General features: G+C 33.7%; 1 protein-coding gene across 4 annotated transcripts in view; it reads right to left on the reverse strand.

Annotated features, from left to right (window-relative positions):
- The window catches only part of WDR17 (WD repeat domain 17), a 95,292-nt gene that overhangs the window by 49,360 nt on the left and 22,244 nt on the right, over positions 1–23,688 (reverse strand). For 2 of the 4 annotated variants that reach the window (XM_068532122.1, XM_068532121.1), the window contains exons 2-5: positions 22,781–22,902; positions 12,029–12,157; positions 6,345–6,528; positions 2,321–2,551 (exon numbers count right to left, since the gene is read on the reverse strand). In XM_068532122.1, coding sequence (XP_068388223.1) covers positions 2,321–2,551; positions 6,345–6,528; positions 12,029–12,157; positions 22,781–22,846 — 610 coding nt within the window. In that variant the 5' untranslated portion in view covers positions 22,847–22,902. Of the gene's footprint in view, positions 1–2,320; positions 2,552–6,344; positions 6,529–12,028; positions 12,158–22,622; positions 22,716–22,780; positions 22,903–23,688 lie in introns of all 4 variants that reach the window. The other 2 variants (XM_068532124.1, XM_068532123.1) reach the window with 2 other exon arrangements.

Consider the following 23,688-nt stretch of genomic DNA (forward strand, 5'->3'; position numbering starts at 1 on the left):
AATATTATACTTTCTACCCTGACATAAACCTGAACAGAAAAGTGCAGGAGGTTTTATTTTCCTGCCTCTCCTTTCTATGCCAAAATAAGCATATAATGTCTCAGTATTTCAGAGCTTAGACACATAATACTGTGTCTCAATGTCTTAACAGATTAAAACCTTCAAAAATGCCCAATAACAACAATAAAGCAAGAAAAGAAAGCCCTAGTCAATGAAAAAGGAGATGGTCACAATGACAAATTACAAAATATGAAAAATACCCAAAATGAAATATGGACCAGAATAAGAGCACATCCCCACTATTCTCCTCAGAGCTCAGGCAGCACAGATTCTGCAAGATGCAAGTGTCACGATCCCCATGAAATCTCTGGGTGTGGGCCAGCCAGGGGGAGATATGGGGAGTGTCCCTACATAACACCCCAGAGGGCAGAGAGGCAAGAGGAGGAGACACAGGGCAGGTCTTTACTGTCCCAAAATCACCTCCCTGGTGCTGAGGAGGATGAAGAATACAGGAGGGGGAGGAAGTAGTATTTACCTGATTGGCACAGAGCAAGTCTGCAAATTATGTCACTTAACTGTGAGCCTCAGGGACCAACTATAACCAGAATCTGTTCCCAATGCAGAGAATGGAACAGACTGGGTGAGGGCATTTGAGACAACAAATCCAAAGGAAGCAAAGAACGGGTCCCTCCCCATTCTACTCTAAAACAGAGGACACTTTCCCCGTGTTAAATCAGTGCAACCAGAAGGGGCAAGAGGATGTGTACAAGGAGCACAGAGGGGAGGTGTAAAGAAGCACACGGACAGTTATTCTCACCTTTCTTAAAAATGTATATAATAAAAAAAAATGTATATAATAGATCTTCTTTAAAATAAAATGGTCCGATGGATAAAGAAGATGTGGCACATATATACAATGGACTATTACTCAGCCATAAAAAAGAAACAAAATTGAGTTATTTGTAGTGAAGGGTTGGACCTAGAGTCTGTCATACAGAGTGAAGTAAGTCAGAAAGAGAAAAACAAATATCGTATGGTAACACATATATATGGAATCTTAAAAAAAAAATGGTTCTGATGAACCTAGGGGCAGGACAGGAATAAAGACGCAGACATAGAGAATGGACTTGAGGACACGAGGAGTGGGAAGGGTAAACTGGGACGAAGTGAGAGAGTGGCATGGACATATATACACTACCAAATGTAAAATAGATAGCTAGTGGGAAGCAGCCGCATGGCACAGGGAGATCAGCTCGATGCTTTGTGACCACCTAGAGGGGTGGGATAGGGAGGGTGGGAGGGAGACGCAAGAGGGAGGAGATATGGGGATATATGTATATGTATAGCTGATTCACTTTGTTATACAGCAGAAACTAACACACCATTGTAAAGCAATTATAGTCCAATAAGGATGTTAAAAAAAATTTTTTTTTAAATAAAATGGCCCGACTTTATCAATAATTTATATATCCATTTTTTTTAACATTAGAAAGATCATTCCCTAAGGAAAGAAAAGATTTATTTGGATGTTCACTGTTTCTTCTGTTCAATTTCAATTTCTTCTTTCTTCTATTAATTTCAGATAAATTGAATGTAATATGTCTTGTGAAAGTAGTTATTCTAATCCTGAAACAGCACTTTCATCCATCTACCTAGTGAACCAGGAGTCACATCCATCAACAGAGATACCAGATGGCTAAAAGCACGTTTATCAAATGTCAGCAGTGCTTACTTATAAGTGGAGAACTGTTCATCCAATTTTTCAATTTTTTATTATATATTTTGTTATTGTTTAAATTTAAAAAATAAACATAAACTAATTTCTCAGACCTTTCCATTGAGCCATGTTAATTAACTAATAGGGCTACAAGGAGTTATTGTTCCTTTTTCTCCCAAGTTCATACTCTTTGTTAAGGAGCTGTGACAACTAAATGGTATTTTACAAGCAGGTGGGAAAATATTTTTGAGTAGTATTAGTAAGTTATTATATAATCCAGCTGTAGGTCCTTTGTCATTCAGGCCATTTTCTTAGTAAATGTGCAGAATGAAAGAACTGACTTTAAAAAGTAAAAATGCAGGACAAATGCCTGACAGGGGTTAACTCAAAGTAAAATCTGCACAGCTGAGTTAAATGTACTACGATGCCTTACAAATAAGATTTACTTCCAATGGTTATTTGGAATTGGCATAGCGCCGGATAATATTTGCACAACTATTATTTAAAAATTAAAACACTGTTAACTTGCTATGCTGTGTAAATAAGAAATTATATATGCTAAGAAAAATAAAATTTAAGAGACCTGACTAGTAAAATTCTTACCTGGTTGAAAAATTGATAGACTTCCATCAATATGACCAAAGACAACTTTCCCCTTTTTTTGGGTATGCCATCTGAATATACAGATATCAGACAGGAAGCTATGGGCTTCTTTGTGCACAGTCACGCCACTGTCTGGTCCTGAGATGGTCCAGATGAACAGTGGGCCTCTCTGGGAAGCAAACGCCACTGTGTCATCTGCATTCCAGCACCAGCTAAGAGAGGCAGGCGTCCCTGGAATAAATTAAATACAGACACACAGTAGAGAAACGTGGCATAAGATCGTACCGTTAAATGTTACTTGCATCCTACCTTTCTAGAACAACTAAAATACAAGACTGTGTTCATTATTAAAAAATATTACCTTCTTACTTGGAAATTTGATTTATAAACTAACCCTAAATACTACAGGGAACATATGGAGGGTACTTCTATGATGAAAAAATACCTAGTTTCTGGTTTAAAACTACTAATATGATCATATGCTTCACATACTCAAAGAAATTTAGAGAGTTCTTTCTTTCCTTCAGAAAACTATATATTAAAGCAATAAATTCTTACTGAGTTTTTGTGTATAAGACCTGCTTTAGGCGTTCTAGGTATACAAGTTAATATAGGATACAATTCCTGCTTTAAAGGATCTTAAGTATAAATTGGGGAGATAAGGATTACATTTATGAAAAGTCGCATGCTACTATAAGGATTTAATAACAACAAAATTAACACTACAAACTACTTCTTATCAGGAGTTAGATGTAAGTCTTAGTTTTGCCTCGGATGATCTAAACAAGCCACTTTACCTCTGTAAACCTGTTTCCTCATATAAAATAGACATGACTAAAAATAGCTGACCACCTGTTTCACATGAAAGTTAGGGCAAGAAAAAATAATGATGTATGTAAAAATCCTTTTTAAACTAAAAGACAAAATACGAAAGTTAACTGTTAATCTCCTGTTATTGTGATCAAATAAATAATAGATGAAATAAATGTTATGGTAAATTTATGACTCAGGAGACAGGTTGTGAATCTCCCGACATAGAATCGGAATCATCAAACTGAATATGCATATCAGATCGTGTGGAGTTAGGGCCCAGGAATCTATTTTTAACAAGGTTCTCCAAATGATTTTTATGTGTAGAAAGGTTTGTGACTGTTTGGGCTACTGCCCTGGAAAGAAACTGGATTTGAATTACACCTTGAAGGAACAGCAGAGTTTCAATACATGGGTCAAGAAGTATTTCCCAGGAAGAGGAAATGCTATGAACAAAGACACATAGTTGAAAGTTGTTCACTGACCGTAAATTCAATTTGTGTCAGCAGCCTACAACGTGCCAAGAGGCAGAAGCTAAAGCTGATTCACTTGGTTATAAAGCAGAAACCAACACACCACTGTAAAGCAATTACACTCCAATAAAGATGTTAAAAAAAAAAAAAAAGAGAGAAAAAAGAAACTGTTTCAGGGCCTGACATACAATGGGAACTCCATAAATACTCACTGAATGAATGAATGAGTACACAAATAAGGCCAATAAAAAAGCTGTTTGGTTTTCGGATACATTAACAGAAGTAGAATTTCCCCAATAAGGGATAAGACATGCTGTAAGGGTCAAACCACCACAGCCCACTTGAAGGAAGCCACTGGAATGATGGCTCTCGGAACGTGTGTTTTGAGAAGCACAGCAAGGAAGAGAAAGGACCAGAAACGACATCATGTAGTTATAATAGAAAACACTGCTACAGTGGCTTGTCACATGCAAGCACTTCTAAGAGCTCTACAATATCCACTCATTTAATTCTCCCAACAATATTCTGAGATAGGCAGGTAGTATTATTCTCCACTGTTAACAGTTTTGTTTTGTTTTTTCTGAAAGTGTATTATTAAGTGTGACATTTTTCAGGTTGGTGACAATTTTTTAACCTTTTACATTTAAACAAAGTAATACTCATTTTCTTTTAAGTGATTTTTTTAATATTAAGAAAAAAGAATGATGAAGTAAAAAGAGTACAGAGGCATGTTCAAGTTCAACAGCCGGATGTGGAAGTTCTAATATTTATTTTTTTTAAAGTTGACAATGCCAGCTTCTACTTTGCTTAAACTGGATTCTGAAAAGAAAAAAAGGAGTCTAAGCCATTTCAAAGGGGATTACTTTAAATAAAAATGACCGAAAATATTCATAATTTTTTGCAAATAAAATATCAAAACTTTCAATCTTCAAGTTAAGATCTTTGAAAACAACATGAGGAATTTACTCTTTGAAATTTTTCAGAAAAAGGAAAATTACATAAAATTGATCAAAACTGCTACCGCAATTTAATCATTCTACAAATGTTAATGAAAAAGACTTATTTAATTGTATATTCAGCAGCAAAGGAAGCTATGGTGCACACAGCTGATGAACAAAAATCTCTTCCACCGTGAATGGGTGTGATGCATATGGTGTTTGATGACAAATCAGTGGACAAAGTAGGTAATGACACCATAAGATGCTGTCTAATCTGTCCTTCTGCAGAACATTTAGAAAATGTTATTATGCAGTTATAGTCTAGTATAGATTTTGTGTGACAACTTTATAAGCACAATGGCATTGTATAACATTTTTAGTTTATGTCACATAAAATATGGAAAGAATTTTAAGGAGTATTTATTGTGTTATTTAAAATTAATCCCACACAAAGCTGTATTTAAAGTACTGGGAAAGTGCACTGTTGATCAATATCAACAACACTGGACAAACCATAGGATCTGTGATTGGTGGAGAAATGGCTATGACCAGAAAAACATGAAATCCTGATTGAGGCTATTAATCACTGTTTATACACCACAAAGCTTTGTACCAGACCTAATTTGGCCTTTTCTCATTGGAGTATTGAAAACCTTAAGGAAAACTGTTACATTAATGGAAGCTCACTCAATAGTTGACTTTTAAAAAGATTTTGCTCAGAGATTGAAGCAAACTGCTCACTGTCTAATACTGAAATTCAATGGTCGCTGCAAGTGAAAATAATAAGCAGCGTATATGAACTTGGGAAGGAGATGCTCATTTTCCTAGCTGAAAATATCTGGTAAATATTTTTTAGGACGAAAGTTACACAACAAAATTGGTGTATTTTTCTGGTGTTTTCAGCATCCCTAACGACCTAAATTTGAAAAGACAAGGGAAAAGCCGTACTCAATGTATGTCGAACATATCCAAAGGTTCCAAAAGGCATCATTATTGTTATATTGGAAGCAAGATTTAAATACAATTGCCTATGACTTCTCAATATTGTTGTTACACACTGAAAAGAATATTATAAAGAAACTCTGTAAAAAGTAAAGTTTGTGACACTGTCACATCTCAGTTTACTATCTTAAAGTTACAAGCAGTATTTTTTAGAGAAAAGGCTGAATATGGAAAGTATATCCAGCAGTAGCTTTTTTTAATCGGTAATTGAGCTACACTCAGTGCTCAAAAAGAGAACTGAATTATTATGACATTTTACACAGAAAAATGATTATTTAACTTCATCATCATTATGGGGTAAGATGCTAGGTAGAAAGAAAGTAATGATATTATGCCATTCACAAAGATCTATTTGCATAAACTAGACCTTTCTACCTTGACCTAAAAATATGGGAAAGAAGTCAACTCAGCAGAGCAGTGGCTACATGCATAATATTGTCTTTGTATGTTTCAAGCAAGGCCAATTGTCTCATTGAGAAAATTGTATCTAATTATTATTTTTATATTTATTTTGGAATTTTTAATATTATATTTAAATATTAATAAAGTTATTTGGTGTTGACTATGTTTTTTAATTGATCAGTGTACTAAGTCTGATAATTTCATGAAATTTTGTTTCAGTTTTGTACACATGCACATACACAATAATGAGTCATGATGTGAAATGTGTTTCTTATATAGATTACCATTAGAAAGCTTGAAAAACACTACTTTAAAACTTGAGCTAATTGAAATAAAATAGTTTGCTTATTGAAATAAAAATGTTTCATTCAATAAAATAAATCCCAGTTATAGGTATACCTTTTGTATTGTCGAGTTTAGCAATGACTTTTTGTTCTGCAACATTCCAAATGATCACTAAATTATCGGTACTGCCACTTGCAAACAGATCAGGGTTATGTGGACACCAAGAGATAGCTGTGATTGTTTTTTTATGTTCAGACATAATTGCGTGAAGTTTGAATTCATTATAACGGTGATCCAACTAAAAAATATATAAATAAAACATGTCAGTGCTTCTTTCTATGTAATACACTTTCCATTAATAATCACATTATTTTTTAAAAGCTACATACATGAAAATTAGTACACCTAATAACAAGATATGAACATAATTCAAGCCTTGGTCTACTTTCAAGTGAATTCAAATGTATTCAATTAGCTGAAAGAAATCATTTTTTAAAAAAATAAGAGAGAATTGAAATTAAACATACCAATTTTAAAAAGAAGTAACAATAATTGTTGTACATTTAAATATGCATAATTCAGACTTATTTTCCATAGCTCTATTTATGAGGGAAAAACACTTTGTTCTTAAAATATTTTTTCTGCAAATTTTTAACATATTTGAGTCAAAAAAATGTAGGTTAAATAAGCCAGTTGCTCATTACTACATTATTAAGATGTCCAAAGTTTGCAGAGTAATGGTATCATTTGGACCTGTTTTATGTTATTGCTTTTTGGGAGGGGCATTATGTTGTGTTTTTATACGTAAGTGGACAAAAGGAATAGCCTAGTTTTCCTATTTCCTTTGTAAATGTGCCATTAATTAGTGGATCAACTCATCTTTCTATCATTTTTAACATGTTTGGGATGTATATACTGTATGTGTCATTTTGTTGAACCTGGCTTTTCCCTTTAACACATAACAAGCCTTTCACAGTGTTATATAAGAGTTTTTCAAATCATTATCATATTAGCTATTAACTACACCAACCTTTCTTTAACCGCATACTTGTAGTAAAATCCTAACTGCTAACACAGCCTTCAACGCCCAGCATCATGAACCTCTGCTTTCGGGCCAGTCTCGTTTGGTTTCAGGCTCTTCCCTGTTCACTCTGACATTCTTGTTCCTCTAATACAGCAAAATCATTTCTGCTTTAGGGCTTATGCTTGCTGTTCCCTCGGCCTCGAATGCTCTCCTCACTGATTTGCTCATGGTTTTTCATTTTCCTGTTTGGGTCTCAGTTCAAAAACTCCACTTTAGAGAGGTATTTTCTGACCACGGTAGCTAAATAAATTCATATCCCTCCCCAGAACCTGTCTCATGACTTTCACTATCTTTTTTTAAAACTGAGGTATAATTGACATGTAACATTCTATTAGTTTCATGTGTACAACATAATAATTCAATATTTATACATATTGCAAAATAATCACCACAATAAGTCTAGTTAACACCCATTACCACACATGGTTACAAATTTTTTTGTGATACTTTTAAAATCAACTTTCTTAGCAACTTTAAAATATACAATACAGTGTTGTTAATTATACTCACCATTCTGTACCTTACATCCCTATGATATATTTGTCTTACAGCTGGAAGTTTGTACATTTTGACCACCTTCACCAATTCTGCCCTCCCTCACTCCCCACCTCTGGCAGCCACCAATCTGTTCTCTGTATCTGTGAGCTTGGTGTTTTGTTTTGTGTTTCAGATTCCACATAAGTGAGATCATTTGGTATTTGTTTTTCTCTATCTGACTTATTTCAGTTAGTATAATTCCCTCAAGGTCCCTCCATGTTGTCGCAAATGGCAAAACTTCCTTCTTTCTTTATGGTTGAATAATATCCCTGTGTGTGTGTGTGTGTTTGTGTGTACACGCATACCACATCTTCTCTATTCATTCATCATTGATGAACATTTAGGTTGCTTCCGTGTCTTGGCTATTGTAAATAATGTTGTCATGAACATGGAGGTGCATGTATCTTTTCAAGGTATTGTTTTGGTTTCCTTTGGATAAGTACCCAGAAGTGGAATTGCTGCATCATATGGTAGTTCTATTTTTAATTTGGGAGGAAATTTTCATACTGTTTTCCATAGTAGCTGCGCCAATCTACATTCCCACCAACAGCGCACAAGGGTTCCTTTTTCTCCACATCCTCACCAAGCCTTGTTATTGCTTGTCTTTTAAATAACAGCCATTCTAACAGGTGTGAGGTGATATCTCACTGTGGTTTTGATTTGCTTTCCCCTAATGATGAGTGAAGTTGATTTGAGTACCTTTTCATGTACCTGTTGGCCATCTGTATGCCTTCTTTGGAAAACTGTCTATTCAGGTCCTCTGAACATTTGTTTTTTTTCTATTGAGTTTTATGAGTTCTTCATACATTTTGGATATTAATCCCTTATTGTATATATGATTTGCAAATATTTTCTCCCACTCAGTAGGATGCCTTCTCATTTTGTTGACGGTTTCCTTTGCTGTGCAGAAACTTTTTAGTCTGATGTACTCCTTCTTGTTTATTTTTGCTTTTGTTGCCTTTGCTTTTGGTGTCAGTGACTATCTTATTATCTGTTTTACATTTTTATAGAACACATTTCTTCCTAAAACTTTTATTTATTCATTAGTTTACTCATTTATGTATTATCTCTCCCTGCCCCCGTCCTTCCTAAGAATGTGAATTCCATGAGAAGAATTTGCCTGATTTGTTACAGTTGCATTCCTAGTGCCTAGTAATGCTTGGCCAATAGAAGAGATTCTGTTAATATTGTTGAAAGAACGAGCTGTTGTGCTATGGTTTAACATTTAAACGACCTTTAACTTTTGCTGTCGCAAATAATGCTGTAGCAAATATCTCATATATAAAAATTTGACTAATGATCTAATTATTTCCTAAGGCTTTAACCTTATATAACTTCTATATTTTTTACTACTTGAACTTCATCTATTCCTGAACAACTTTGGAAGAAAATATTATTAAAGATGACTCAGTACCAATGGAGCTTTCATCTGATTAGTGTTACAACTATAGTGACTTTAAGTTGGGCTGTTTAAAGATATAAATGCATTTTCTGTACATTTAGGGATGAATAGGTTTGTAAGTTTTAAAGTATTCAGGGATTTAGGTTACCTATGGTAGATATTGTGAATGTGTCTAATGAATCTAATAGAAAACAACTGCTATATAAGTTAGACATTCAGTGAAAGAGTCTATGAATACAAGGAATGTATGAAGAAGCCAGTTTGCATATAAGTGATCTTCTTTGACTTTACAAATTATCAATATAGGATCTTAAGCACAATATAGAATACTGAACTATTTGTAGGGATTAATTCAGTAATACATTCTTATTATATTTTCAATTCAGTATTATAAGACTGTACTGTTACAATGAGTTGGATCATAAATTACTCTACTTTTAGACTAGTTAATATATTAGTGCATTACAATTCAATGGTTAAAGAAAAATGTAAGTGGCATGTACACGTATCATATAATAGTTCAGAAAAATCTGAAATTACATCAGTGTCATCATACAGAGTGTGATGGACTCAGATTTTGTGCACTGACACTCGGTGTTATTTAATAAATATTCCCTCTAAAAAGAATCATAATATTTTATACAGCAAAATTTTCAAAGTACTTTAATTTAGATGTTCACATTTAAAATAATACTTATTAATATAAGTTTAATTAGTGTCAATGTCACTATTTAATCATGTAATTTTCAATGCATATTTTGAAACACATCTTTTCAGTGAACTCTGTAATCAACTGTCACCTAAGTTTATTTGTATTAACTTCTAAATCAGGGTAATTTTTAGTTTGTTTTAGTCTTTAATGACACACAAACTTTCTTCATAGGTTTTTTAGATTAATACTTTTAGCTTAATCTTCCTAAATATTCAAGTCATAAAATGTCATCATTAAACAAGATATATGCAAACATAAAAAAAATTAAGTTTTGCCTTCATCCACTTTCTTACCTTCCTGACTCCTTAGAGGAATAGTTTTCCCTGCCTGATAAATTCTTCTTCTTCAGGAGGAAATAAAAGACAAGACAATAGGGACCAAAGATTAAGGGAAAAATTTCTTAAAGGAAGCTTAGCAACAACACACATAGGGTGGAAAAGAGGTAGATGGCAAAACAAAAGGGGCATTTAGAATGCTTGCTCCTGTCTTCTGGGGAATGGGAAGTGAAAAAAAAATGTGAGTTATATTGAAATTGCATTTTGATTGCTAGATATTTCCTCAATCTTGAGAAATGGACTACATAAAATCTTAGCATTGTGGAAAATTAATTGGTTTATAGATTAATGCTATTATTTCTTAAATTTTCAATAAACTACAACATTATTAGCAATTAAAAGGAATTTTTACTCCAGAATAAAGCAATAATTTTTTTTTTACTCTTAACTGAAATGAGTTGGTATTTCAAGATAAAAAAAAATTCAAGAAACATTTAATAAGTGGTTACTAAGTGCCAGAGAGTGTGCAGTAACTTGAGAATTCAAAGATGAGAAAGACTCATTCTGGTCAATGGAAGCATGTAGAGATGCAATCCATTCCATAAGGTCCTTCACTAAGAAAGAGGAAAAAGCAGAATGTAGAAAAGAGCTTATACATTTGAGCTGACATTTGAAAGATGAGAAAACATCTCTGGACAGGCAATGTGGGCAAACTGAAAAATTAGTGCAAGCACAGGCAAGATACAAAAGAGTCTGAGTAGTTTTGGAAAAGGCAATGATCTCGGTGTCTGGAGCACAAGGTGACAGGGAGACGGAGACAGGAAGATCATGAAAGGATGTCATACGATGGCGTTGGATGTTAATATTAAGGAATGAGCAACTGAAGATTGAAAATTTTAGATTTGCATTATAGATGATTGATTATACTGAAGGATCAATTAGAGGGAGTCAAGATAGAGGCAAAGAGAATATTAAGAAACTATTATAATACTTTAGGTGAGAAGGATATGAAGAAGGGAGTAAAAGGTAGAAAATACCAGAACCAGTCCTGGTTACCTAGGGTGTAGGACGTGCGTAGAAGAGGGAGTCAGTGATAACTCTCACATCTGTGGTTTAGACTAATGGTTAGCGGGTGACACTGAAATACTGGCTCCAGGTTTAAGAAGAAAAACTGGACTTGGATTTATGATGCTTATGGCACCTCTGTATGAAAAAATTCAGAAAGCCGTTGGCTGTGTAGATGGGGAACTGATAAGAGATGTCTGGATGGAGCCAGTACATGAAAAAAGGTAATGATAAAGGTGTTTATCCCAAGACTATCTCAAAATATGTTAAAACTGCATTATTTTTAATAGAATGCTCTCTAAGGGACTACTCACTTCTTCAACTGATAAGACAATTTTCTCGTATCACATGTAACTGAGCAAGGTTTGAAATAAATGGACAAATGAATTCCATTCATTTATATGGGAATATAGTTTAAAAGAATTAAGAACTACTTGTTCACCGTTCATAAAACAGGACGTTTAATTCTTGAAGAAATTCTTTTTGATGAATAGCATTAAAATAGGATTACTAAAACAATTAAGAATTTGCTAATAATTTAATATTATGATATGAGCATTTTCTAAAAGTTGACTTGTAAAACTAACATAGTATAAATAGTAACAAAATATACAATAAAATACCAATATCAGTAAAGTTACAGCATTAAGCTTTTCAAGTATTAATTAAATAGTAATTTTACCTGATAAAAGGAAAACTTGGAAAGAATCAGCATTCTTTTACCTGATAAATATAGATGGCCAGGGTAGCACAGTACGCAAACCTGTCTCCATTGGCAATGCACACATCTTTGTTCCATGGCTGACATCCAGCAGCCAGCAGTCCCACTTGTCTTACCTGGGACATGTTTGCCTTGAAAAACAAATTCAGAGGCATATCAGTCAATTCCATTATCCAATAAACTTCCTCTTCTTTGTTTTACATCTGTTTTCCTCAATCCTTATCTTTATGTCCTGAAAAAATTTTCTACTAGCACTATCAATCTCAGTGTATACTTTCAAAGGACAGGAGTTGAAATCTCCAAATGTCAACAGACATCAAGGCAGGTCATTTCAATTAAGGAAGCAAGAGATTATCAAATAAATGACAACTGACATTTGACCAAGGGTTGGTAATCCTACCAGGAGTGACAGGGACCAGAGTGAAATAGAAAGTGCACATCCTACCTAAAGGGTCTAGTACCACTGGAGAAGGTCACCCCATGTTGCCAGATTTCTGGAACTTCCCAAAGAAATGGAAATATCCAGATTTTTATGTAAACGTACCAATTTTTATACACTGGCAATTCCTTCAAGGCAGCAAATTCAAGTGTAAAACACTGTGAGCCAATATAATATTGGGAAGATTGTGACCTCTGTCTCGGAACTTCACAGTCTTCACATTGACTCTACGCCCTCACAAAAACTATTTGAGGTACACAAGGCAGGAATACAAGCTGGGTTAACAGTAGTATTCATTGTGAAGAGAGGACAGAAGGAAGCTGGAAATTACAGAATATAAATCGTTTATGTGGCAGGGCAGAGGATTTTAGAGTAAATGAGCCCAGAGTCAGTTACGTTATCTCTCATTTATTTATAAAGCTACTTTCTTCTTTATATCTTTTCTAGTTCATATTTCCACTTCCTGAAAAGATCTCTTCTTTTTTCCTCTTCTCTTTCTTCTCCAATTTCTATCTTCATCCCATTAAATTCCTTTTTCTGGGTGGAACTAGTGATATATTTCCCAAAAAAAGTAAATAATTTGCAGTGAAAACTGGCATGATAAAAAAGCGGTGCTACCAACCTTTCGGTGCTTACAAGTATAAGAAACTGCTACAAATACCTGCTTTCTTCCTCCTCTAATGACACCTAGCATTCTGGATAAATTTTAAAAATACCCTTTTTTTCAATTAGTAATGTTATGACAATATTACTTTTCATTGAAAATATACATTATTTCAACCACACGTGAATTAAATAGGCTGTTATAGTTTATCCTTGGTATGTATGATTACTATTAATGTTTGTGTGTAAACAAATTTTGAGTTTATATTTGGAAAAGAAACATAAGGGAAAGATATTTAAATACACAGGCAAAATGGAGTCATTTAATTTTCACTTTCTTCTAACTCTTTTTTACTTTTTAAAAAATTAATAAACTTTATTTTTAGAGCAGTTTTAGGTTTACAGCAAAACTGAGTAGGAATTACAGAGATTTTCATTCGCCCCCCAGTTTCCCAACACACACAAGCTCCGCCACTATCAACATCCCTACCAGATGGTACATTTGTTATAATGATGAACCTACCCTGACACACCATTAGTATCCAAAGTCCATAGTTTACATTAGGGTTCACTCTTGGTGTTGTGCGTTCTGCGGGTTTTGACAAACGCATAACGACATGCATCACCACTGTAGTATCATACAAAGTAGTTTCACTGCCCTAAAAACCCTCTGTGCTCCACCTGGTCATCCCTCTGTCCCTCCTACTGCAGGTAACCATTGATCTTTTTACTGTCTCCATAGTTTTGCCTTTTCCAGAATATAGCTGGAACTCATACAGTACGGTGTTTTTTCCAGATCGGTTTCTTACACTTAGTAATATGTATTCAATGTCTTTGCAGGGCTTGATAGCTCATTTCTTTTTAGCACTGAATAACAGTCCATTGTTTTGATGTACCGTGGTTTATTTACCCATTCACCTATTGAAGGACATGTGGTTGTTTGCAAGTTTGGGCAATTATGAATAAAGCCACTATAAACATCTGTATGCAGGTTTTTGTCTGGACATAACTTTTCAATTCATTTAGGTAAATAAGAAGGAGTGGAAAAGGAAGAGATGGCTGGATTCTGGTAAGGGTATGCTTACTTTGTAACAAACTATCAAACTCTCTTCCGAAGTGTCTGCCCCATTTTGCATTCCCACCAGCAATGAATGAGAGTTCCTGCTGCCGTACCTCCTCACCATCGTTTGGTGTTGTCAGTGTTTTAGATGGGCCATTCTAATAGGCACGTAGTAGTAGCTCACTGTTGTTTTAATTTGCAATTCCCTAATAACTTTTGATGTTGGACATCTTTCCATAGCTTACATGTCATCTTCTTCAGTGAGGTGTCTTTTCAAGTCTTTTTCCCTTTTATTTTTATTGAAGTATAGTTGATTTACAATGTTGTGTTAGTTTCAGATGTACAGAGAAGTGATTCGTATATATATGTATTCTTTTTCAGATTCTTTTCCATTTTAGGCTATTACAGGATATTGACTATAGCTCCCTGTGCTATACAGTAGGTCCTTGGTTTTTTTTTTAATTGGGGTGTTTGTCTTGTTGAATTTTAAGAGTTCTCCACACATTCTGGGTAACAGTTATTAGATGGTCTTTGGCAAATATTTTCTCCGAGTCTGTGGCTTGTCTCCTTTTTCTCTTGACACTGTCTTTCACAGAGGAGAATTTTTTAATTTAATAAAGTTTAGCATTCAATTATTTATTTCATGGATCATGCCTTTGGTGTTGAATCTAAAAATTCATGGACATACCCAAGGTCATCTAGGTTTCTCTTATGTTATCTTCTAGGAGTTTAATAGTTTTGTGTTTTACCTTTAGGGTCTAAAATCCATTTATGAAAGATGTAAGGTCTAGTCTAGATTAATTTTTTTGCATGTGGATGTCCAGTTGTTCTAGCACCATTTGTTGAAAAGACTATCTTTTCTCCATTGTATTGCCTTTGATCCTTTGTGGAAGATCAGTTGATTATATTTATGTGGGTGTATTTATGGGCTCTCTATTCTGTTACACTTATCTATTTGTCTATTCTTTTATCCATACTACACTGTCTTATTACTGTAGCTTTATAGTAAGCCTTGAAGTTGGGCAGTGTCAGTCCACTGACTTTGTTGCTCTCGTTCAACACTGTGTTAGCTGTTTTGGGTCTTTTGCCTTTCCATATAAACTTTAGAATCAGTTTGTCAATAGCCAAAAAATAACTTCCTGAGATTCTGGTTGGGATTTTATCACATCTACAGATCAAGTTAGCAATAACTGACATCTTGACACTATTGATTCTTTCTATCCCTGAACATGGAATATCTCTCCATTTATTTAGTTCTTTGATATCTGTTGTCTGAGTTTCATTGTTTTTCTCATATTGATCTTGTACATATTTTGTTAGATTTAAACCTCAGTATTTCATTTTTGGGATCCTATTGTAAATGGTAATGTGTTTTAAATTTCAAATTTCACTTGTTCATTGCTGGTACACAGGAAAGTGATTGACTTTTGTATATTAATCTTGTATTCTAAAATCTTGCTAAAATCACTATATTGGTACCAGGAGGTTTTTTGCTACGCAGACACTAAAGTCATCTGTGAACAAAGACAGTTTGATTTCTTCCATGCCAATCTGTATACCTTTTATTTCCTTTTCTTGTCTAGTTACATTACTTAGGACTTCAGTACAGTGTTGAAAAGCAGTGGTGAGAGCAGACATCCCTGCCTTGTTCCTGATCTTAGCAGGAGAACTTCAAGTTTCTCACCATTAAGTATGATGTTAGATATAGGGTTTTTGTTCTTAATCAAGATGAGGAATAAATATGTTCTTTATCAAGTTGAGGAAGTTACCCTCTATTCCTAGGTTGCTGAGAGTTTTCATCACGAAGGAGTATTGGAGTTTGTCAAATGATTTTCAGCATCTGTTGATACATAGGTCTATTCAGGTCTAGATACAGGTCTACACAGATTGTCTACTTATTCTTGTGTGAGTTTTGGCAAACTGTGTCTTCAAAAAATAGGTCCGTCTCATCTAGGTTATCAAATTTGTGGGCATAGAATTATTGATAGTATTCCTTTATTATCCTTTTAATGTCCATAGGATCTGTAGTGATACCTCTTCTTTCACTACTAATATTAGTAATATATTTCTTCTCTTTTTTCTTCTTAAGTAGCCTGGCTAAAGGCTTATAAACTTTTTTGATCTTTTCAAAGAAGCAGCTTTTAGTTTTGTTTTCTCTATTGATTTCCTATTTTCAATTTCATTAATTTCTGCTCTAATTTTTATTATTTCTTTTATTCTGCTTACTTTGAATTCAATTTGCTCTTCTTTTTCTAGTGTCCTAAGGCAGAAGCTTAGATGACTGATTTTAGATCTTCCTTTTTTTCTAATAAATGAACTAAATGCTATAAATTTCCCTCCAAGCCCTGCTTTTGTGGACTTTTACTTCATTAAGTTGTATTTTCAATTTCATTTAGTTCAAAATAATTTTTAATTTCTCTTGAGAGTTCTTCTTTGATCCATGTGTTGTTTAGAAAAGTGTTGTTTAATCTCTAAGTATTTGGGGGGTTTCCAGCTATGTTTCTGCTACTGATATCTAGTTTAGTTCCATTGTCTCAGAGCAGACACTGTATTATTTCTACACTTTTAAATTTGTTAAGGTGTGTTTTTTGGTCCAGAATATGGTCTAGTCTGTGAATGTTCCTTGTGAGCTTGAGACGAATGCGTAATCTGCTGTTGTTGGATGAAGTAGCCTATAGATGTCAATTATATCCAGTTGATTGAAGATGCTCTTGAGTTCAGCTATGTCCCTACTAACTTTCTGTCTGCTAGATCTGTTAAACTCTTATAACGGGATATTAAAGTCTCCAACTATAATAGTGGGTTCATCTATTTCTCCTTGCACTTCTATCAGCTTTGCCTCATGTATTATGATACCCTGTTATTAGGTGAATACACATTAAGGATTGTTATATCTTCTTGGAATATTGACCCCTTTATTATTATGTAATGTCCCTCTTTATCCCTGATAACTTTCCTTGCTCTGAAGTCTGCTCCATCTGAAATTAAGACAGACATGCCTACTTCTTTTGATTAGTGTTAGCATGGTATATTTTCTCCAACCCTTTACTTTTAATCTATATGTGCCTTTATATTTAATGTGAATTTCTTGCAGAAAACATATAGTTGGGGCTTGTTTTTCGATCCACCTTGACAAACTCTGTCTTTTAATTGGTGCGTGTAGATCATCAACATTCAAGGTGATTATTGATATAGTTGGATTAATATCTACTATATATTTACTGTTTCATTTTGTTGCCCTTGATCTTTGGTCCTGCTTTTGTCTCCCACACTTTCTCTTTCTTTTGTGGTTTCAACTGAGTACTTTGTATGACTCAATTTTTTCTCCTTTCTTAGCATATCAATTATACCTCATTTAAAAACATTTTAAGTTGTTGTCCTAGATTTTGCAATATACATTGACAACTAATCCAAGTCTACTTTCAAATAATACTATTGCACTTCTCAGTACCTTATAAAAACAAAATAATCCTAATTCCTCTTTCTCATCTCTTGTATCATTGATGTCATTCATTTCACTCACACATAAGCATACCTGACACATACATATGTATGTATGTGTGTGTGTGTGTGTACACACATAAGCTTACATAATCAAAGACACTGTTGCTATTTTCATGTTGAACAAACTGTTATTTGTTAGGTCAATTAAGAATAAGAAAATGAAAGGTTTTATTTTACCATCACTTAGTCATTCTCCACTGTTCTTCCTTTGTTTATGTAGATCTGAATTTCTACCTATATAATTTTCCTTCTCTCTGAAGAACTTTTTTTTAACATTTCTTGCAAGGCAGGTCTACTGGCAACAAATGCCCCAATTTTTGTTTGTCTAAGAAAGTCTTTATTTCTCTTTCACTTTTGAAGGATAGTTTCACAATGTACAGAATTCTAGGTTGGTGTTTTAGTTCTCTCAACACTTTAAACGTTTCATTCCACTCTCTTCTTGATTGCATGGTTTCTGAGAAGTGGATATAATTCTGACCCTTGCTCTGGTTTCTTTTAAGATTTCTCTGTCTTTAATTTTCTGAAGTTTGGATATGATTTTCCTAGGTGTATTTTTTTATTTTGGCATTTATCCTGCTTAGTGTTCTGCAAACTTCGTGGATCTGTGGTTTGGTGTCTGATGTTAATTTTAGGAAATTCTAAGTCATTATTGTTTCAATTATTGCTTCTGTCCCTTTCTTTCTTCTTCTGGTATTTCCATTATGTGTATGGAAATGTAGTTGTCCCACAGTTCTTGGACATTCTGTTCTGTTATTTTTTCATTTTTTTCTCTTTTCTTTTTAGTTTTGGAAGTTTCTATTGTCATATTCTCAAGCTCAGAGATTCTTTTCTCAGTCATGTCCAGTCTACTAATGAATCTGTTAAAGGCATTCTTCATTTCTGTTACAGTATTTCTGATCTCTTGTATTTCTAGATTCTTTCTTAGAATTTCCATCTCTCTGTTTAAATTATCCATCTGTTTTTTCCATGTTGTCTACTTTTTTCATTAAAGCCCTTAGCATACTAATCATACTTTAAAAAAAAATTATTGGTCTGATAAATTCCAACATCCCTGCCGTATCTGACTTTGGTGCTGATGCTTGTTTAATCTCTTTAAACTGTGTTTTTTGCTTTTTAGTGTGCCTTGTGATTTTTTGTTGAAAGGAGAACATGATGTTACTGGCTAAAAGGAACTGGTAAGCAGACCTTTAGTGATGTAATGTTAAGTTGTGGGAAAAGAGAAAGCATTCTGCAGTCCTATGATTAAGTCTCTGTCTTCTCATGAGCCTGTGCCTGTGGAATGGGAATTTCACCAGTTTTCTCAGGGATCTTTCTCCCCTAGGTGGGACAGGATAGCTAGTTAGCGGGGACTGGGTATTTCCCTTCCCCCAGATAGGTGAGGTGCTGATATAATCTCTGCAGATCAGGCTCTGGTAAAATACTTTCTCCTCACGGGCAGCCTTGTTAAGAAGAAGAGTGCTCTGACATATTTCAAAACAATTCCTTTTCCTCTCCCTTTGCCAGAAGCATGAAGGGATCTTTCTCTGATATTTACTGTGAAAACTTGGTAAAGGTCCTGGAGGTAAAACTTAGAAAAGCCTGGAGGCCTCCTTATTACTCCCCCCGCCGTCCCGAGTTTTTAACTCTCAGACTTCATACATGAGCCTCCAGCAATTCATCAATTACAGTTCAGGTTTTCCACTCTGGCTCTGGTTTCCACAGAGGTTTCTGCTGGTGGGTTTGTGCTCTGGTGCATTGTGATTCTCTGTATCTGCCTGTCTGTCTCTCCAATCTGGGGCAGCGGTTTGCCTTGTGACCTCACTTCTCTTATGAATCTAAGAAAAGTTGTTGATTTTTCAGTTTTCATTTTTTTGTTTTGATTTAGGCCAGAGTGAAGACTTCTGAGCTCCTGCATGCCAAATTGGAAACTAAAAGTCCCTCTGCTAACTCTTTATTTATTGAAAACAAATAAATTACTTCTAAATCCATGCCAATACTTTTTATTTTATCAGTTTATCCTGATTTACTTCTTTTTAGTTTCTAACTTCAGATAATATAAACATTTCAATATTGTCATACAATTTGGTATGCCTTCGTACATTCCTAAGCAGCTTTTGTAAGTCTTATAGTCCAACAACTTAAATCCTTCATAATTCAGAGTTGAATAACTTGTCTAAACCAGCCATTAAAACAATAAACAGGAAAAAACAAAATGGCAGTTTCTTAAAAAAATTAGAATTTTGAATGAGGTATTAAAAAATCATGCATCATTAAACATATGAATACTATTGCATCTATAATTCTGAATTATGCATTTAAACTGCTAGTATTGGAAACTTCTATATTATTTTTCTCAACAGTATCATAAAATATATATATATATAATATTATGTAGCCTTTATTAAGCGATATCTACAGTTGCCGAGGAGATAAAAAGAAATGTCCAGAAGCTTTTGATATCATTGTGGTCAGCATGAACGGTTACACAATTAGTGATTCTGCATTACTAAAAATAGAGAACGTTCAACCGAAGGTCCATTTCAAAATACGTGTTTATATTTGAAATATAAATCCTACAAATATGTCACATATATAGGAAATCAAATATATTTTAACTGTATGTGACAGGTAATTTTATATTTCAGGTAAATATTATGTACCCTTTTATCTTTAGTTAAGAATATGTTTCATTTTATGTGAACCACCTAAGAATTTCCATGTCCATTCTAAAGATTTGCTCTTTCAGAAAACATCATCTTTTTGGCCCAGAAACAACATACACACTTTAAAGATAAAGTACTAAACCTTGCAGCTCACTGAATAATGCAGATTTACAAAGGATTCAGGAAGAAAGTCTGAGCATTGTGTCACCTCACATGCAACTGACAGTGTCAGTAGCCTGGCAACTACAGCCCTACAGAGATATTATTTTTATTTTCTTAACCTAAATTCTATTCTTGGTTTCAATCTTATATTATATGAAATACACAATACATACATTATAATTACACTGAAGTGTAAGTGTATGAAATGTAAAAAAGCAAGTTATAAGAGTATATTTGCATTAGATTTGTATAACAAAAAAGCTCACCTCTGAATATGCAAGATTACATGACCTAAGCATGAAATTTAAATATAGCTAGAGTTACAATACTGCCAAAAATAAAATTTTAAAACTAAGTTAAAATCAAGTTCATATACATGTGCTGTGTGTGTAGAAATATATACATATGCCATAAATATTAATTATATCAAAGTATAAAGGCCACTTCAGTGATCTAAAGATAAAACTCATATTTGTATGTGATTTTTTTCAAACACTACATTTCTAAATTATAATTTTTAGCTCAAAAACCAACTTATCTTTTCCAGTAAGCATTAAAAATATAACTATGGAAAAATCTGGTATTCTGAATGCTGATTATATAGGGTATATATGCACATATATATCATCTGAAAAATTATAAGCTGGCATTTTAGAAGAAATTAAATAATCATGTTTCAATTTTCATTAGTTAGAATAAGATGTTTCATTGTCATCTAAGTCTGCATAAGAACTGATCAAAACTTGAGCCAAAAAAAGCTTAAACTCATGAAGAGGATATGGTAATTTTAGGGTTGGACTATATCTATATATGAGAATAGTTATTCTTTTCATATATCTCAGAACAAGGAATTCACTTATAAAGGCCATAGTTTATTAAAGGGCAGATTGGGGTTATGGTGGAGGGAAGGATTTTGAATCCTCATAATCTCCATGAGCTGCCTCAAAATCACTAAAAAGAGACACAATTTTAGCAAAATGCATTTTCTTAAAATCAGTCACCCCCTCCCTCCAAATTAGATTGTCATTCCTTTCCTCTCCCATAGAGGAATATATGCACTACACTTGAAAAAAAAAAGCCTTCTGTTTGAACATCAGAAATGCACTGTTATTACATTTAAAATGCACACACACAATATAAAAAAGGGCGCTGGCATTATAGTGCGTGCACGCCTGTCTGTGTGTGTGTGTGTGTCCAGCGCAACTTCAAATACTGCTATTAAACTCATAAGCTGAAATATTTCTATCATTATGGTTAAAGCTGGAATTCAGGATGGTGAGCTACCCAGTAATTCTCAACCTCCCTTCTGAAGAATGCTTTAGGATCCATACCATGAGGGTTATTCTCCAGAGTTAGATATTTACTGGCTCCAGAGATGTTTACCAGCTTGTTTCACAGCTGGAAAAAAAAAAAAAATCTGAAGAAAAAAACCCAAGAGGCTTAAACCGCTGAGGATTTACAACTAAAAAGATAATCGAAAAGAAGTAAAATGCTGAGAAAATATCTTTGATTGATGTGATTAGAATAGCACCCTGAAGAAGTAAGGAGGAAGGAAGAAAAATTCAGTGCTGCATGTCTTTAGTAGTATATGCCCTCAAACAATAATGGGGAAAAAGCTGGTAAAACTACACAAAGATATTCTGGCTCTTCTGTCCCACTCATTAATGAAAAGAAAAATCCACAAATCTCCTTCATTTAAATAATTAAGAAATCCTTCATTTAAAAGGTGAACATAATCAAAGAGAAATCTTATGTTACTCTAAACTAAATCCATTTTGATAAGGTGCATTTAAAAATGGCAGTTTTCTGCTATCACAGTAGAAATAGATCAGAATAGCTATGCTTCACAAAAGTTGCCATAGTAACAATGCAAATCCCTTTGAAACATAATTAATTGCCTAAAAATTTACCAAATGGAACATGGCACTTTTCTTCAGAACATTTTTTCATTTTCTTTTACAATATTATATAATACATGGTATTATCATACATATTTCTATCATAAAATTATATAAAATTACTTTCTTGAAATTATTGCTATTTTCATACATTAATCTCATTAGAAAGTATCCTATTTTATCTTTAAAGCCTAAAGACAGTCTGAACACGTTAAGAATTCATCTGAAATCAGGATAGAAAAAAACACCTTTTCTTCAATAAATGACTATCCTTATATATTTTCTTACCTCTGTTTTTAAGTCTATCAGGTAAGTATCCTATTTACCCTCAGAATCTTGCAATGCAAAAATGTCCACAATATAAATGACACAGAAATACAGCTGTATGAGAAATAAAGCAGAAAAAAATCACAGAAAATTATAATTACAACGTAAATATATCTTACTCTTTGAAGTCCTTCATACCAATCATCTTGCTCAAACCAATGTGAAATGTAAGTCATCCAAGCCATAGAATGTTTCTACTTTAATCAAGGCAATTGGAAACCAGCTTCAGAATAGTCAGCACCTAAAGTAATAACAATGTGTTTCAACCAAATGGGTTTACCAAACTCTGCCTTATGAAATGTTGTTCAGTACAAGAAACTAGAAGTACACACACATTTCAGCTGAAACAGTTTTAATAATTTATAAATAACACTATCTGTAAAAATAATGCTAAAGCAGAAAATGCAAGCCTATATAGTCAAATAAGAAATAAATCAAATGATAATTATGTTGTTGTACTAGAGAATGCTATGTCAAATATTTCATTAGCCCTTCAGTTTTCATTCTAAAAACCATCTTGGATTTAACTTTTGCAAGAAATAGGCAAATTATTTCTAAAAGTTACCAAGTTAAAAATAAGGAATCCAGAAAAACCACAAAACAACAGGAAGCAGAAAATCAGTTCCATTTTCAATTTCAGGAGTTGGACATAAAACTAGAATAAAGGTTAAAAGGGGTACAATGACAAGGCCAATCCTATATTTCGATTTGCTTCCAGCTCCACAGTTGAGAGTTAAATCCTTTTATGGTTAGCTGATTGTCAATTACCCAAGTGCCTCAAAAAGTTTAGAGACACACATCACGTAACAGAGTGCTAACATGTCCAACAGAGAATCAAAATCACATGAATCGGACTTCATTTTAGTTTTACCCACTTCTGGAAGAAATTACTTACTAGCCATACTAAACAAGAGATTTCCTGGTGTCCTGGAGAATATGTGGACTTCAAAACGTCCTCTATAAAATTTAGGTACTTCACCCAACATTTAATCGGTTCTGAGTGATCTTTTCCTGCCCCAAACTCATC

The sequence above is a fragment of the Eschrichtius robustus genome, chromosome 21, assembly GCF_028021215.1.
Source record: "Eschrichtius robustus isolate mEscRob2 chromosome 21, mEscRob2.pri, whole genome shotgun sequence".
Lineage (NCBI taxonomy): Eukaryota > Metazoa > Chordata > Mammalia > Artiodactyla > Eschrichtiidae > Eschrichtius > Eschrichtius robustus.